Source organism: Podarcis filfolensis, assembly GCF_964270895.1.
Source record: "Podarcis filfolensis genome assembly, chromosome: 1".
Classification (NCBI taxonomy): Eukaryota; Metazoa; Chordata; class Lepidosauria; order Squamata; family Lacertidae; genus Podarcis; species Podarcis filfolensis.
The window spans coordinates 50,966,092-50,982,227 of record NC_139604.1 but is presented as its reverse complement, the minus strand read 5'-3'; the positions used below and the strand labels follow the sequence as shown (position 1 = coordinate 50,982,227).

General features: G+C 47.1%; 2 protein-coding genes across 2 annotated transcripts; one reads left to right on the top strand and one right to left on the bottom strand.

Annotated features, from left to right (window-relative positions):
- Window positions 1–194: 194 nt before the first annotated feature.
- LOC310749572 (uncharacterized protein) lies at window positions 195–3,085 on the bottom strand. Its single transcript, XM_083586772.1, has 3 exons — window positions 2,928–3,085; window positions 1,216–1,417; window positions 195–987 (listed from the first exon to the last, which is right to left on the bottom strand). Exons 1-3 carry the CDS (start codon window positions 2,956–2,958, stop codon window positions 804–806), a joined length of 417 nt encoding a protein of 138 aa, XP_083442898.1. The 5' UTR covers window positions 2,959–3,085; the 3' UTR covers window positions 195–803.
- A 159-nt stretch (window positions 3,086–3,244) lies between these two features.
- Window positions 3,245–14,804, top strand: AAMP (angio associated migratory cell protein). Its single transcript, XM_083586653.1, has 11 exons — window positions 3,245–3,453; window positions 5,055–5,180; window positions 5,885–6,004; window positions 6,896–7,035; window positions 7,847–7,991; window positions 8,888–8,971; window positions 10,000–10,115; window positions 10,625–10,719; window positions 12,095–12,185; window positions 13,072–13,226; window positions 13,848–14,804. Exons 1-11 carry the CDS (start codon window positions 3,324–3,326, stop codon window positions 13,921–13,923), a joined length of 1,278 nt encoding a protein of 425 aa, XP_083442779.1. The 5' UTR covers window positions 3,245–3,323; the 3' UTR covers window positions 13,924–14,804.
- Window positions 14,805–16,136: the final 1,332 nt, after the last annotated feature.

Genomic DNA, 16,136 nt, shown 5'->3' with positions numbered 1-16,136 from the left:
TCATAGAATCTTAGAATTGGAAGGGACCTCAAGGGTCATTTAGTCCAACCCCCTGTAATGCAGGAATCTGAGCTAAAGCATCCATCCAGATTGTTGGATTATAGCCAGTCAGTTCACCACATGCTCAAAACTATACAAGAAAATAAACCTGCTTGGATTCTCCATAAGCATCTGCAATGAATCAGACTTCACACTTTCAATTTCAAGGATTTAATGGGTCATTTTTATGCCAATCTGGCAAGGTGTCCCCCGAGCTTGTGGGGCTGGTGAGACCTGGTCTCCCCTCTGGCCATTTTGTTTTGTAAAAAATGTGATGAGAACACAGTTTTATTCCTAAATATGCTGCTGATCTAGAAAGTACAAGAAGATGGACTTAATGGGTCCTCGCTGCCAAACATTCCTTACATAACTACTGTCCCTGCGCTTATAATTCCACACCCCGCCTAAATATTACTCAGACCCACAAGAAGATCATCTTTTAACCCAAGATACCTACAACATGATGCCAAGCCAGACTGCAGTGCTGTTTTCCTAGGACACATCTAATGTTGGTGATGGTACGGAATTTATCGATAACCTCTACTTAACCCCACACAAAGGCATCATGAGAAATCAGCTGACCATATTTCATACAGCACTGTATGGTGTCTCACGCAGATTCAGAGAATGCCCCGGGATAACTGCTGGTGGCAGAAGCCAATACCTGCAAGGTACTCCCAATACACTGCAAAGTACTCTGGTACAGAGATAGAGCATCTTAAAAATGGCAACAACTGAGAGTTCTAGCCACTTTCATCCCAGGGCTAGGACTTCGTTTGAGCAAGTCCCTCTGTTTCTCGCAATGCCGTCCTGTATCGCTCTCTTTCATATTCTCCCTCATTGGATGCCCTCATTTTCTGGCGGACTTTCAGCTGCTTCAGACGGTTCTTGTCCACTTCTCGCTTAGTGAGGAGGAAGAGGATGATGCCAGAAGGGAAACCAATGGCCCTGGGGAGAGGCAAAGAATACATAAGCCACAACTTGCTCCCAGGAAGATTTTGCTTGGGGCTGTTCAGTCTCACACCACAGCCTGATATCCTTCCACTCCCATACTCAGCCCATATATTCAAGGGTTCCTTAGCGTTTGCATCAAACTGAGTTGCCTGGCATTGTAGGCTGCAAGATTGACAGCTAACCTGGGGAGATCATAAAACAAACTGATGAAATGATGCTCACCAAGCAATGCCAACTGCCTTCATGGGGTTCTTGCCCTTCCTCCCTGTGGGAATATATTCCACATGTTCATAGGTCTTTCCACCAGACTGTGGTTTTGTCTGTAATTCTTCCAAAGCCCTGCAGCTCCTGTGGAAGGATTGGGTAGGAGTTCTGAAAGGCACACCTAAGCCTACAGCTCGGTTCACAGTGGCAGAAAAGAGGCCTGCAAAGGAGACACACTATAGTGAAATTGTACTTTTAAACATTTCATCTAGATTTATCCATCAATGCTATGTCCTAAACTCACTGAGTAACGTTGACCCTTTTAGTTTATGTACATGAAAATGTGCCTAGTGGTCTGATCCTATGCATTTGTGCTTCTAGGTGGGCCTCAGCAAAGTTCCCAAGCAAGAATGCACTGCAGACTAAGCTGTCTTAAGAGGTCATCCATAGTGTGTTTGTGAGCATATTGCAAAGTGTCTTTTAATGTGCCTGATCCTTGGGACAATTCTGGTATAACGAATCCTGGCAGGAGACTAAAATGCCAGTCAGATGCAGAAAATTAATAGGGCTTCTGTGCTTTGAACAAATTCCATGGAAGGATACTTTGGCAGGCATGGCTGTCCTCTTCTTCACAGAGCTGCTGAAGTGCAAAGGAGCTCTATTAAAATAAAAACAAGGCTCTGGGGATTGGAGGTGTCTGTGCCCTCACATACCTGGCTGTGATTTACAAGTGCTCCTCCATGGGCTGTTGTTGCAGCATGGCACAACAAACAGGGAGCATTTTTAAACCTGCTTTTTTTGCACACATCTGGTAGATTAAAAAAGCAACCTTGTATTTAAAAAATCCAATCAATCATTGGTCATTTTGCCCACTTTGAAACTTTCCTGAAAAGTTGCTTTTGGTGGAAAGCTTGTCAGGCTATCCCACAGACAATTTTCTTAAGGTGTGTGTGGATGGCTAAATAAATTCCTGCATGCATGCATGCCTACAGTGGACCTCCGGTTTCCAAAACTCATGGAGGACAGGGAAATACTAATTGAGAGGAGGGTCAACCACATAAAGTGTGAATATATTCCACCAAGAGCCACCCACTAGTGTGGACAGGAAAAAAGGCATAAAATTGAAAGTGCTAGTGTGTGGATAACACACACAAAAAATCATCCCCGTTATGTATCAGTGCCCTAGTGTGTGTACAGCCAAAGTATACTTTCCCCATTACTCCTTTGCTTCCGTTTATCTCACCTAACGGTGGGGAACAACACATATTTTATTTACAAATGTTCACTGTTTCAGCCCCCATATTTTACGGAGGGCAGAACAACAGAATCCTCCAGCCTGGGAAGGCTTTCTTTCCGACTCTCCTGCGCCGGGCGGGGGCTTTGCTGCCCTGCATTGTTTTGCTTGCCAGCTGATCGACGGCATTTATGCAGCGGATTTTGTCTGAGTCTGCCGCTCGCCGCTGTTTTTGGGGGGAGTTGGACCAAAAAGTGACATGTAAAACAAATACTGTGGGGCAGAGCCCTGGGCCCTGGCTGGGAATCTCAGCACAGCCACAGAGCTCTCTAGGCGACACCTCTTCCTCTCCTAACCAGCCCCAGCAGCAGCAGCTGCTCCTCCTCCTCTGCCTAATTCACCGGCCGCCCCGCTCGCTGTTTCCTCCCCGATGCCGGACCCCACTTCCTCCCCACCAAGGTCGCATTGCACGGGCAGCCGCGCCTCTCCTCCCTACCCTGCATTCGAACCCTGCAAGCGGCCGCCATCTCGGGGAAAAGTTCTCTCCCGCTTCCTCCCGTTGCGCGCCAGGTACTAGCAAGGTCGAGGAGAAGGAAGCGAACCCGGCACTACAACTCCCATGACTCCCTTTCGCGACGGCAAGAGGTCACATGGGAAACGAAGGCGCTCCTTCGAGGAGGAGGATAAGGCGGCCCTCGGGCTCGGAACGCGGAGCTGGCGAATGAGGGACTCCGCGCTGATGACCCCTCCTCCGATTCGCTAGCCCGTTCCGATCCGCTTCGCTGATTGGCGGCAGAGACGTTGACCCGGCCCCTTCGACGGGAGGGGGAGAGGGAGGAGAAGGAGATCGGCGTAGGCGCGTGCGGGTTGCTGGTAGGCTGAAGTCGTCAGCATGGCGGAACCCGCGGACGGGGCAGGTTTGGAGGCGGCCTCGGAGGGGCTCCTGCTGATGGCAGCCGGCGATGAGGAGGGGGCCGCGGAGGAGATCGTGGAGGTGGTGGACCTTGAGGCGCCTGGACCCGGTAAAGAGGCGAGGGACTGGGCGGCTGGGACGGGGACATGGGATCGAGGTCCTTTTCCAGGGACTTTTGCAGAGGAAAACGTGACCACCCTGAAAAGTAGTAAGAGGGCTGACCGGTTAGGTGTCATCACCCCCATCCTCATTATCGCCACTCAGTCTGTCAGATTTATTTGTTAGGAGACTTTGGTCATCACTAAACTACAGCCTAGCTGGTAGCGAAACATTTTAACATAAATGACCCCCTAGCACGCTGGACCTCGTTTTGTGCAATAAATCATTGGTTCATCCGTTGGGTGCCTAGAGCAATCCTAGAAACCTTATATGTAATATACTATATTTATGCCTGTCAAGTAGTAAATCGCACGCTTTCTCCCTAATGTTAAAAAGAAGAGGAAACTGGCCCTTGAATCTTTTTCACAACCCATCCCTAGGGGAATTATACAGGAAACAGTATAATACACTGTGAACAATCTTTTGGTCACAGATGCACATACATTTACCGATATTCTGGTGTTCACCAACATCTTTGTTATTTATACACCCAGAGACAGGATGGATTTAGAGCTGGCCGCTTGGAGGTGCTCTAGCTCAAGAATATTACAAAGACAGGTCGCTACCCCAAGAGGCTTACAAGAATGGACACAGTGAAACAAGAGGGAAAGGAGGGAAATGGAGTCATGGGAAATACATGTGATTATTTCAGTTGCATGCTGTTTGGCTTTGGGAACAATTCTGTGTGCAAGAAGCTGCCATAAAGTAAGCTGATGTAAATTAAGCCAGCATAAAGTTACACTAAGTCCAAACATCATGGGGCATTGGGGGGCAGCTTTCTGCCTGAGCTTGGTAGAGAGAAAACAAGCATTTAAAGTAGTGTTTAATGCTGGGTTGCTAGGTCACATGACTGAGCTGAATGGGCTTAGGATGCAGTCCAAATTCTGCCCCCTCATCACACCTTTTGAGGGACTTATATTGGCCTTAGCTCTCGTGACTGAGCCAGAATGAGCAAGGTACACTGGCTTATCTTTGGCTGAGCTAGGGTTGGCTCTAAGGTGACCCACTGCTTCCTATGTTGCTCATCCTGGTGGATTTTGCCATAGGATTGCTGCCTTTAAAAAATGTATAGGTACAAAGCAGGTGATGGAGTAGCAATCACAGGGGGAATGGGAGAAGGGGAGCTGTTTGGAGGCAATGAATAAGAGAACAGAGAGAGAGAGGGGGAGGATGGGGTCCATAATTATCAAAACCGATGTCTCATGTAGGTTAGGGAAGGCTGTTATGCATTACAATCTATAATTTGACATAGGAATATAATTGAGAGGCTCAGGTTCTAGTGAGAGCAGCATTTCAGACCACATAGAGTGGAAGGGGCACAGGAGATTAGGGTTGGTGATTTCTACAACTTGTCTGAATCCTTACTGGCACTTAGCTGTGGACTGAGGTTGGCAGTTTACCACGTAAGGTTCATTCTTCTCCTCTAAACAGGATGGTGAGCTCACACAGAGATGCCGCAGTTTAGCACACCTGCTTTTACTTATTATGCTGGGTTGGTGGGGGGAACCTTCATGGCTTTGTAAAATAGCATTGCTTTGTTTGCTTCTGCAGATGATCTGGCTGATGAAATGGAAGATGTGGATTTAGATGAAGAAGAGGCTGCTTGGGAGGACATTGAGGCAGAGGAAGGCATGGAGGCCCAAGATGACAGTGAGGTCACGTTCTCCAAACACACGGGTGAGCTGGTAGAGGAATGAGAGTAGGCATATCATTCATTATCTAGTGCCCCAGGTTTGGGCCTACCTATTCTGTGCCTATTTTGTGGCTCGGCAAGACTACTTTATTATTATTTGCTAAAGAAACCTGGTTGATAAAGGATTTAACCATCTCTTTGTCAGTGGCTAGCATGGTATTCCATTGGTGGGTTGCCGGTGAGCCTGCTTTCTACTTTAAGTCCCAGCCCTGCTAATTTAAAGCCAGGTTTGGTGATGTGAATCATCTCTGCTGGTATTTTCCAAGATGGTGCTCTTCCATGTTTTTCTTTTACCTTAAAAGGGCCAGGTGCCCTTGAGCAAGGAATGGAGGGGAAGCACCTGTGCATTCTCTATAGTGCTGCGCTGTTGTGGCTACAGGATGGTGCTGTTTCAGCTGAGAGTGTGCTTCACTTTCACTCTTCTTTCCTTAACGTTTTGCTGGGAGGGAGTAACACAGTTATGCCCCAGTCAAGAATGGGGAACTTGTGTCCCTCCAGATATTGTTGGATTCCCAGCTTCCATCAGCTCCCAGCCAGCATGGTCAATGATGATATTTGGAGGGTGGCAGGTTTTGCATCTCTGATCCTTTCGGTTCCTCTTGTTTGGATGCCCACAATAGGACTGTGAGTGTGAGAGAGAGGTATGTCTGGTTTCTGTCGCTAACATTGTTCTGTTTGTTCCCCCTAGCATCTGTTTTCTGTGTCAGTCTTGACCCCAAGACCAACACACTGGCAGTGACAGGCGGTGAAGATGACAAGGCTTTTGTGTGGCGCCTCAGTGATGGTGAGCTCCTCTTTGAATGCTCAGGTGAGTCTCTTCTGGGTAATACCTTGCAACTCTAATGCCAATATTTGAATTGCTTTGTGTTGCTGGGGTCAGCATAAAACAGTTTTAACAATAAATACTTCCCTCTATCTTGGATAGCCCTGGGGATAAATTGATCCATATCTAAAAATCTATATATAGGAAACTCTTCAGCTGGTGATTTGGATAGGAAGGTGTAGCAATGGAAAACATCTATATTTTTGAGGTGACTGAATATCCCCTCCTTTTACTTCTGGCATTGAAAGGACTGCCTGCAGATTGCCATATGTGGATAACTCCAAATTAAGGGTATACTCTATAATGGTCCTGCTCTACTGAAGAAATAATAATTTCAACAAGGCTGGGGCACCTGTGGGCTTTGAATGCTGTTGGACTACAACACTCACCATTGTTGACCATTAGCAATGATGGCTGGGGTTCACAGGAGTTAGAGCCTGAAAGAGCCATATATAACCTGCCTGCACCATGATTATTTTCAGGACTGTTCATTGTGTTGAGGCAGGATGTGTGTGATATTATTGAGCTCCCTGGAGGAACAGCAGGACACTAATACTTCCACTGTTGCAAACACAAAGTATATGGTGCTTTACAGTGTCCAGAGCACTCTCTCTGCGTTATCTTTCACAACAACAGACCTGTAAGGTAGATTAGTATTATCACCCTGATGTTGGCAGGGAGTGGGTTGAGGCTGTGAGAGAATGATGTAGAGAAAGATGGTGGCTTTCCTGCAGGCCATGAAGTGCGTTCATGGCAAAGGAGAGGTATCAGGCACTTCCTGGTATGCTATACTTGCTTATCTTGGAGGACTCTCCATTGAACTTAATGGGATTGATTTCAGAATATGCATGTTCTTGTTCTTTTCATTATCACCAGGACACAAAGATTCCGTCACTTGTGCTGGTTTCAGCCATGATTCCACATTCGTGGCCACGGGCGACATGAGTGGACTGATAAAAGTTTGGCGGGTGGATGCCAAAGAGGAGATCTGGTCTTTCGAAGCGGGTGACTTGGAGGTGAGAAATGGGGCCTATAAATTCCAGGGCAAAAGTTTCACCATGAGATTTCCCAGTGGAAAGCATGACCACTGTCTTGATTCTAGGGAGAAAACTGTGAGATAATTCAGATAAATTATTTCCTCTGACAGAAATGCAGTGCTTTATAGGCCTGACATTTGGAATATTCCATTTGGAACAGTTTCTAATTTTGTTGGGTGCAACAATGTAATATGGAACAAACTGATGCTTTCTGTGCAAGCTACAGTATTACGATTGCTACAACAAGGCTGTCAGTTTTGCTCATTTGTGTTCTTTGCCACTCTGCCGTAGTCATACAAAGGCTCACAAAACCACATGGCAACGTCATAGCGTGCCAATTGCACAACCTATATGTTAGGTTGCAGTCGTAAGCAAGGCGTACTGGTGAGATGGTGTGATGTGGTGGCTAAAGAGTGGGAGCTAGGAGGCTGGAAGTCTCCAGCTGCAATCTCGCCTCGGCTGCAGATTTGCTAGGTAATGTTAGGCAAGCTCCCATCTCAGCCTTGGCCCCTTCTCTATCTCCCCTGTATGGGGACCTCTCTTAAAGTGTGGTTGCACGGAATACTGAGAAGAGCATATGGGAAGCTATTTTCACCATCTCAAGTGTTATATAAATGCTATACATTAAACGTTTGGGGTACGTATTTAAGAGCTGGCTGTTGGATAACTTTTGCACAGTGAGAAAGAATTTGTTGGTCATGTGCAAAGCAGCAGACTCCTTTCTGGTATTGCTTAGTTCCCAGCTTTCTCCTAGTTTAGCTTAGCTTTCTCTTTCTCTTCTTGACCCCAGTGGATGGAGTGGCACCCTCAGTCCCATGTCCTTCTGGCTGGCACTGCTGACGGCAACTCCTGGATGTGGAAGATCCCTAGTGGCGAGTGCAAGACCTTCCAAGGCCCGTCCTGTCCAGCTACGTGTGGTCATGTCCTTCCTGATGGTGAGGAGCAGGGCTTGGGATGTGGGGATGAGCTTGCAGAATTGTTATAGGTGTGGCATTGTCCAATGGCAGAATATGTCAGCTTGGTTCACCCATGATGCTAAATCATGGTTTGTTTGTTTGTTTGTTTGTTTGTTATATTTATACCCCACCTTTCCTCCAAGGAGCACAAGGTGGTCTACACAGTTCTCCCCTTCTTCATTTAGTCCACACAACCCCATGAGGTAGGTTAGTCTAAGAGACAGTGACTGGCCCAGTGTCACCCAGTGAGCTTCAAGGCTCAGTAGGGGATGTAAATTCTGGTCTCTCGGGTTCTAGTCCAACTCTCTAAACACTACACCACACTGGCTTATTGGTTGGTTGAATCTTTGAACCCAGCCAACAGAGCAACCATGGTTTGTGTTTTGGCAACTTACAACTCCTGGCCGTTTTAACTATGATTTTGTGTTACGCCTGAACCCAGCAGCATTGCTTAATCAGTTTTTCAGCCACTCCATCCCAGATACTGACCAAGTTACAGAGGCAGAAGGCAAGGCTAGATGGAAAACAAACCAAGCTTTGGAGGAACAAGCTATGGCTTCTTTGCTGGATTATAAGGCAACTCCTGGGTTTTTTTGAGAGTGGGGGTGGAATGGTTAAAACAAACCATAGCTTAGTGTCATGTGTGACTGCAGCTGCTGTGAGATTTGCCTCTTCCAAGCACACCCTCTGTTCCTTTATGCACAGAGGCAGCCTTCCTAGTGACCTCCATAAATTTTGAACCTCGACCAGCATGGCCTATGGCCAGCAAGGAAAGAAGCTGTAGTCTAAAACATTTGGAGGGGAAGGCTGTAATAGCAAGGGATTGTGTTACAGTTGGGGTTGACTCTTGACTAACACAAAGACACTTAATGCAGGGAGGAGAGCTGTGGTCGGTTACGAAGATGGGACCGTGCGCATCTGGGATCTGAAGCAGGGCAGCTCGCTGCACGTCCTCAAAGGTAGCAAAGGTTCTGTTCGGTTGCCTGTTTCCATTTATTTGCTGTCAGGAAGCTGGAGCAAGGGGAGGTGTTGCTCAGAAACCTCTTTCAGAGTTCTAGCTTTGCACGGGAACTGTAAAGGCAGGAAAGAACCTGAGGAGGGGGAGGAATATGGATGGCTTTCAAGAAACATGGAATCCCAAGGCCTAAACAAAAACAATAAAACCCTGCTTTCAATGTGCAGCCTCTGCAGGGTTTCCTCTCTTTGTACCTTGGCATATTGGCATCCTCTGCTTGGGGGAATGTAATGATGGTTGCCAACTTAGTTGCCCTTAAACGGGAATAAGACGAATACATGGAGGATGAGGCTATAGCTCTGAGTCACGATTGCTGCATGCATTGGATGCAGTATGCCTCTGAATACCAGTTACTGGGGAATAGTATTGGGAGAGGCCGTTGTGTTGTCCTTGTGAGCTTAACCAGGGCAAAGGTCATTTGGGGGGGTTCCCTGTGATTCTGCCTGCTTTTTCCTACCTCCTTGTGGGCTTCCCAGAGGCATCTGGTTGGTCACTGTGGAAACGGGATGTTGGAGGCCTTTGGTCTGATCCAGCAGGAATCCACTTGCCTTTCTATGAGAATCAGTTAAACTACAACAAAGACTGAGATGGATTGCTTTGAAAAGTATCAACAGACCTTCATCAGTCATTGGGTTGGGGCAGAGGAGAGAGGTGTGTTGGTCAACCTTTCTTGTGAAATTGCATCACCCAAGGGCCACTGCGCCATTTCTGCTTGCAGATAACAGGGTGTTATAATAATGTCAAGGCAAAGGCCACAAGCCTCTCTAATGGTTTTCATTTTCTTATATGAAAAGTCATAGTCTTTTTGTTATTTTCTCTTGTGGCTGTAATGTGCTTCAGAATTGGCAAATCCAAAAATAAAAATGGCGAGCCAAGACACAAGCAACTATTTAGGGCAATGAAGGAGGTGGAAGGTCTTAGCACACGCCTAGGCACCCTTTGACGTGTGATCTTTGCTCTCACCATTTCTAGGTCAGGACGGACACCAGGGCCCGTTGACGTGCGTGGCCAGCAATAAGGATGGCAGCCTAGTCCTGACAGGCTCTGTTGACTGCCATGCCAAGCTAGTGAGCTCTGCAACTGGCAAGGTGGGTGCCTTCTTCCCCTCCATTCTGGAATGAATATACATGGGAACTTCCTTAGCCCACAGGTGTGAGTGTGAAAGCAGCACAATCTTGTATTGCCCATTTGGATAGAAGTTGCATTTTTACTCCACCCTTCTTCCAAGGAGCTCAGGAGTTCTGTCCCCTTCCTTCTTTCACCGTCACAACAACCCTGCGAAGTAGGTTGGGTGGAAAGTGACCTGGGTCTCCCTCTCCTAGTCCAGATTTTACACCAGGGTGGATAAAAATAATTGATTTTTAAAATTTTTGTTTTGTTTTGCTTCCCCTTAAAAGTCCCCCCCAAAATGGAACCCCAACAAAATAGGTATAAAATGGGGTATTTCCCACCTCTAAAAAAAGGTTAACAACTTTTGCCTGAACCCCTAAGAAGGGGGGTAGATCACTGTCAGATTTTAATTCTGAAAGTAGATCGCAGTCCCTTTGGGAGTTGGCCACCCCTCATTATCTTATCATTGGCTGTTTCTTTCCTGCAGGTTGTGTCTGTTTTCAAGGAAAAGGCCATTGTCCCCAAGTCTTCTGCTGAGGAGGCTGAATCCAACTCAGTTGAATCTCTGGGCTTCTGCAGTGTGTGAGTATTGCCTTCTGGGTTGTGGGAACTGCCTGGAACTGATTGCTGAAATAAGTGAAACGTTTCCATCAGGGAGGGGAACCTGCAGCCCTGCTGGATTTTGTTCCCACAAGTCCTGGCCAGAGGTCAGGAGTGATAAGTGTTGTCGTCCAACAATGTCTTGAGGACCACAAGTTCCCCATCCCTGGTTTGCATGAACAGAATGGAAGGGGACAACTGCCTGCAACATACTGTAGAGCAGCCTTTGCTAACTCAGTGCCCTACAGATGTTATGGACTATTATAATCAGCCCAACCACTATGATAGTGCTTGTTGAGGCTTATGGGAGTTGCAGTTTAAAGTACCTGGAGGACACCAGGTTGGCAAAGTCTGATCTAGTATAAGATCAATATGGGCTAGATACCACTGCATCATGAAATCTAAATTGTTTATTTTACATGGCATTTTCTTCACCCACCCTTTGAATGCATATGCATCCTTTGGGACTGCTTACAACAATTAAACAGCAATATCATGAAACCACTATACAGTGGTACCTCAGGTTAAGTACTTAATTCGTTCCAGAGGTCTGTTCTTAACCTGAAACTGTTCTTAACCTGAAGCACCACTTTAGCTAATGGGGCCTCCTGCTGCTGCCGCGCCGCCGGAGCCCGATTTCTGTTCTCATCCTAAAGCAAAGTTCTTAACCCAAGGTACTATTTCTGGGTTAGCGGAGTCTGTAACCTGAAGCGTGTGTAGCCCGAGGTACCACTGTATCAAGTAAAAGTACGTTGGGAAAGAGGCAGACTATTTTGAAAACAAACTTCAGATGGAAGCATCTTCCCAAGAAGGCAAAGGCCTGCCCAGCGTAGTTGGGATGGTTGAGTCTTTGCAAGCCTACTGGCTTCTGAGATTTCACCAGGCATTGCCCACATGCTTTCAAGGCTGTCCTCTGCCAGAAGGACTGAAAAAAATAAAGATTTGTTTTAAAAAATTAAACGGGGTTCATAGGGAGGCTTCTCAGGATCAGTTTCTACCCTCATGCACTACAATTACAGGATACACACAATTCTTGAGAATATTTGTGAGCATTTCTGCCAAAGTCAAGTGCTATTTTGTGGAACCCATTTAAGGGGAAAGCTATCACCAAATTTCACAGGCAGCTCCTGCATTGCTCCTTTTCTGAAGGAACAAGAGCCAGCCTGGTGACTCCTGAATGACTGCCCTTCCTGCAGGGAGGTTTGGACTCTGCTGGGAGGAGATCACACACTGTTTTTGTTGGATGGGCTTATTTATTTATTAAAGCGCATTGCCTACTTTTCCACAAAATGTTGCACCCAGAAGCCTCCCATTTTTTTAAAAAAGCTCCTTTTTCTCTGGCTTTGTTGTCATGCAGGATGCCGCTGGCTGCTGTTGGCTACTTGGACGGGACCTTGGCCATTTATGACGTCGCCACACAGACCCTGAGACACAACTGCCAGCATGAGGTAGTGGAGAAGACCCTTCTGGGAATTGCTGGGGGCTTTGGGAAGAGCTGCTGTTGGCAGGAGGAAGCAGTTCAATCCAGGAGGAATGCAGCAATAGCCAAGGGCAGCTGTTCACAGAAGTCCTGGGTCCTGGCCTCTGCCTTGCAGCCCTGCTGCTGACAGGAGCTTCAGACAGGTCCCTAGTGCCTCGGGTGGAAGTGACCCTGCACATGATGTTGGGACCACAACTCCCATCGTCCCCAGGCAGCATCACCAGTGGTCAGGGATGATGAGGGTTGGAGTCCAACAACATCGTGAGAGCCACAGGCTCCCTTTCTTTGCTGCAGCAGGAAACTTTCCTGAGCCAAAGCCCCTACATGCAAAGAGCACCCAAAAACTCTATTATGGGTAAACACATAATGGAGGGAAGGGTCATATTTTCTAAGCTCTCCTTTAATTCATTCTTTCTCTTCTCCTGGTTGAGCGGTCTTCTTTCCTGGGAAGCTTACTCTGCTGTGACAGGTTGATTGCAACATGCATTGAGTTTGTAGTCCAGGCTTGGTGTCCAACCACCTCTGAAAAAGGTAGTGAGTAGAGTTTGTTTCATTCAACATTTCAGGGTGAGAAGACCTTAGGCGGGCGAAGGATCTTTCTTCTTCTTCTTCTTCCTAATATACTGCCCTATACCTGGGGGTATCAGCGTGGTTCACAGAACAAAATCAAAATACAAAACCACCAAATACATAAACAAAATAAAAACAACAACCCAATAACACACACCCCCAAGAAAACCCCACATTTTAAAAGGGCATAGGATGTCAATCAAGTCAACAAAAGGCCTGGTTTAAAATGCTAAGCGGGTCGGAATGCTGGTGACTAATAGCACCCTTTCCTTCTGTATTTTCAGTCGGGGATTGTGCAGCTCCTGTGGGAAGAGAGTTCCCCTGTGGTCTACACCTGCACCCTGGGTGGGGCTGTGTGCCTCTGGGATGCCCGCTCAGGCAAGCTGATCAGCGAGTACCGGGGCCACTCAGCGGAAATCCTGGACTTTGCTTTGAACAAGTGAGTTCCTGGAGCAAGAGCCCTTGGGGAAGTGCTGGGTGCTGTGTGGAGGAGTGCAGAGGGAAGCACAGAAAGCAAGCATTGGAAGGCAAGGATATACGGAACAGTATACATTAAGCTATGGTTTGTTTTTGTGTGGGTGTGAGTAGGGTTCCTGGGGAAGGAAATACATCCTGTCTTCTTAAGGCTCTTTTCCTCCTCCCAGCTCCCTTCAGAGTTGTCCTTTTCATTTGGAGGGAGGGCTCCACCGGTGGTTCTTTCAGAGAGCGGTGCATGTACACTAAAATGGAAATATGTGGTTTGGCACAGAGAAGAATGGACTTGGAAAAAGGGTTCATCCCTAGGTAACCTTGGGCACTTTGGCTTTCCTTGCCTTCCTTTGTTATATGTAAAATGGGACTTGCTGATATCTGCCCCACCCAGGAGTTGTGAAGGCAAGTGAAATAGCGATTCTAGTTGGTTTTTGCTTGCTTGCTGGGGATTAAGCCTCACTGAGGTGAACAGGACTTGCTTCTGAGTAAAACCAGAGTAGGCTTGGGCCATCAAAACTTGCACTGACATTGATTAGTAATTGTGGTTGGGGGTAAACCTTTTTCTCTTCTTGTCGCCTCTTTCTTGCAGAGACGCTTCCATTGTGGTTACCACTTCTGGCGACCACCAGGCCAAGGTCTTCTGTGTGCAGCGCCCTGACCGCTAACAGGGCTCCTCTCGAGCAGTGATTGGCACTGTGAAGAAGCAGCCCCGTGTGGATGCAAGTGGCCACACCAGTGGGACTGTGGTGGGGTGGGCAGGGTGGTTATCATCCCGCCTAAGAGGGCATCTAACGTTTTTGGGAAGGGAAAGCTTTGCCAACCTATCCCCCGACTGTCCGAGGGCTAATTTTTTGGAGTTTTGGATGAGAAGCTTTTAATTATTCCCCCTGCCTAGTACTCTGAAGAGCTACAAAGTTGTGCAAACACACTGTGTCTGGTCTGGGGGATAGATCATCTGCATGACTGTGGTGGGAGAGGTGTGCCATGCCTTTTTCTGCATTTTTTCTGGTATGGCTCCCCCTTGTATAACTTGCGAAGGAGTGTGCAAAAACCCTGGTAATCAAAGGCATTGGCTTCCATCCGCTTCTGCATAAGCTGGGACAGGTGGGTGGCTTTGCAACCTCTGAAATGACAAGGAAGTATGTCCTCCCACCTCCCCCGTTTGAAACCTTTGCCCTTGGTTTGGGTGAGCAAATCGTGTGGCTTAGCAGGGAGGGATAGGCTTTAGCCAGAGTTCTGACGCTCACACATTGTCTTGGAAATATCATCTTATGGTTGGTTGAATAGATCAGCCTGGGAATTGGGCAGTGGATCTCTCCAGCAACAAATACACAATTTGTTCGAACGATCCCTCTAGCCTCTTCTATATCAGATGACATCGTGATGCAATAAAAAAGAACAAATGAAATAAGAAAGGCTATCGTTTTCACAAGGACTTTGTTTGGGGACCTATTTGTCCATGGTCAAACAGTGAGTTGCTTGACCATTGTCTACTCCCAATGGTCATTAAATAAAAATAAAAATGTGTGCTTATGTTCCTGAAAAACTGGAAAGAGGGAATGAATGAACACATGGAAGCATCCCTTGTTCCTCCACCAGCCAGTTCCCTGGTCTCAGCAAAGAGAGCTGAGTTGGGGGTTCTGCTGGGAAGTACTCAGTGGTTCCTAGGCTTACTCTGTAACCTCTACTGCATAACAGATCTGACCCCAGTATCAGCCAGATGCGTTCAAATAGAGCAGAACTGTTCTAGACATCTTATTCTTTGAGGTATCGTACGCTGTGATGACCTTGGTAGGAATTGGGGGCTCCCTCTCTCCCAGGGCTAGCGCAGTGTCAGAAGAGGGGGAAGGTGGGGAAGAAGAATGCTCCATTGCACGCTGCGTTTTTGCCAGCTAGTCGTTGAAAGTGCTGCCCTGTGCTGAGGGAGGTGGGAACAGAAAATGTTTGTGAGAGGGGATGCGGTGTCTCTTATGAGAAACGATAGCAGGAGGAAGTTCATGGGGTGCAGTTTTCGCTGCCTGTGCTAACACTACCCGCCCCACAGCCACTAACAGCTCAAGAGGCTTCTTTGAAGGAAGTCTTCGCCAATCATGAGCCTTTGGAAGATTGTCACTAGCATGTTCTCCGCTTCCCAGAGTTGCTGCTCATTTTGTGTGTGCATTGTCACCATAAAAGTCTTGTTCTGAGGACCTGCTGGAGGGTCCTATGTAGAAGGTGAACATAGAAAGCTATCTTATACTGCAGCAGACTGTTGATTGATCTAGCTCTGAATTGTCTCTGTAGCTACTGACTAAATAAAGTGCGACTGGAGCTGGAAAGACATGCTAGTATTTTAAACAAAATGTCAAGTATCTATTTAGGATATCCTGGGACAGATGAATTAGCCTGTCCCACCAGCAGGAGGCAATCGGTTTCTAATTTGAGTGCTATAGAGGTGTCCCTTGGGTTTAGAAGTGGACTGAGAAATAGGTGTGAAATCCTCTTGCGCCTTTGCGCTTGTGAAACTGCTTTTGATCCATCAGGCACATCTGACAACTTAAGAAAAGGAGATGTGGTTTTTGGTCGTTTCTCACTGCAGTCCCAAAGGCCCCCTGTTACAGTGGTGGTGGTGGGGACCCTCCAAAATGGTTTGCAGGGAGGTGGGCTGCAGGGGAAGAGGGGGAAATGGATTCTCCTTTACTTCAGTGGATGTCTTCACCAAATTAAAAGCTAATCTGTGAGCAGAATGGTGGCATGGTTAGATTTCAAAGCATGTGATCTCCAGCAAGGAATCCTGCGAACTGTGGTTTGTTAAGGGTGCTGGATATGGTAGCTCTGTGAGGAGGAAACTCTAATTACCAGGATTGTTTGGGGAAAGTTGCATACTTCAGATGTCTGT

What these genes read in the sequence shown, in the direction of transcription:
- LOC310749572 (XM_083586772.1), bottom strand. Translation starts at nt 2,958, where the DNA reads ATGGCGGCCGCTTGCAGGGTTCGAATGCAGG. An exon ending in TTGCAGGGTTCGAATGCAGG is followed by an intron (nt 1,418 to 2,927) that starts GTAGGGAGGAGA and finishes TCTCCTTTGCAG; the next exon opens with GCCTCTTTTCTGCCACTGTG. An exon ending in AAGGCAGTTGGCATTGCTTG is followed by an intron (nt 988 to 1,215) that starts GTGAGCATCATT and finishes GCCTCTCCCCAG; the next exon opens with GGCCATTGGTTTCCCTTCTG.
- AAMP (XM_083586653.1), top strand. Translation starts at nt 3,324, where the DNA reads ATGGCGGAACCCGCGGACGGGGCAGGTTTGGAGGCGGCCTCGGAGGGG. An exon ending in CTCGCTGCACGTCCTCAAAG is followed by an intron (nt 8,972 to 9,999) that starts GTAGCAAAGGTT and finishes CACCATTTCTAG; the next exon opens with GTCAGGACGGACACCAGGGC. An exon ending in TCTCTGGGCTTCTGCAGTGT is followed by an intron (nt 10,720 to 12,094) that starts GTGAGTATTGCC and finishes GTTGTCATGCAG; the next exon opens with GATGCCGCTGGCTGCTGTTG.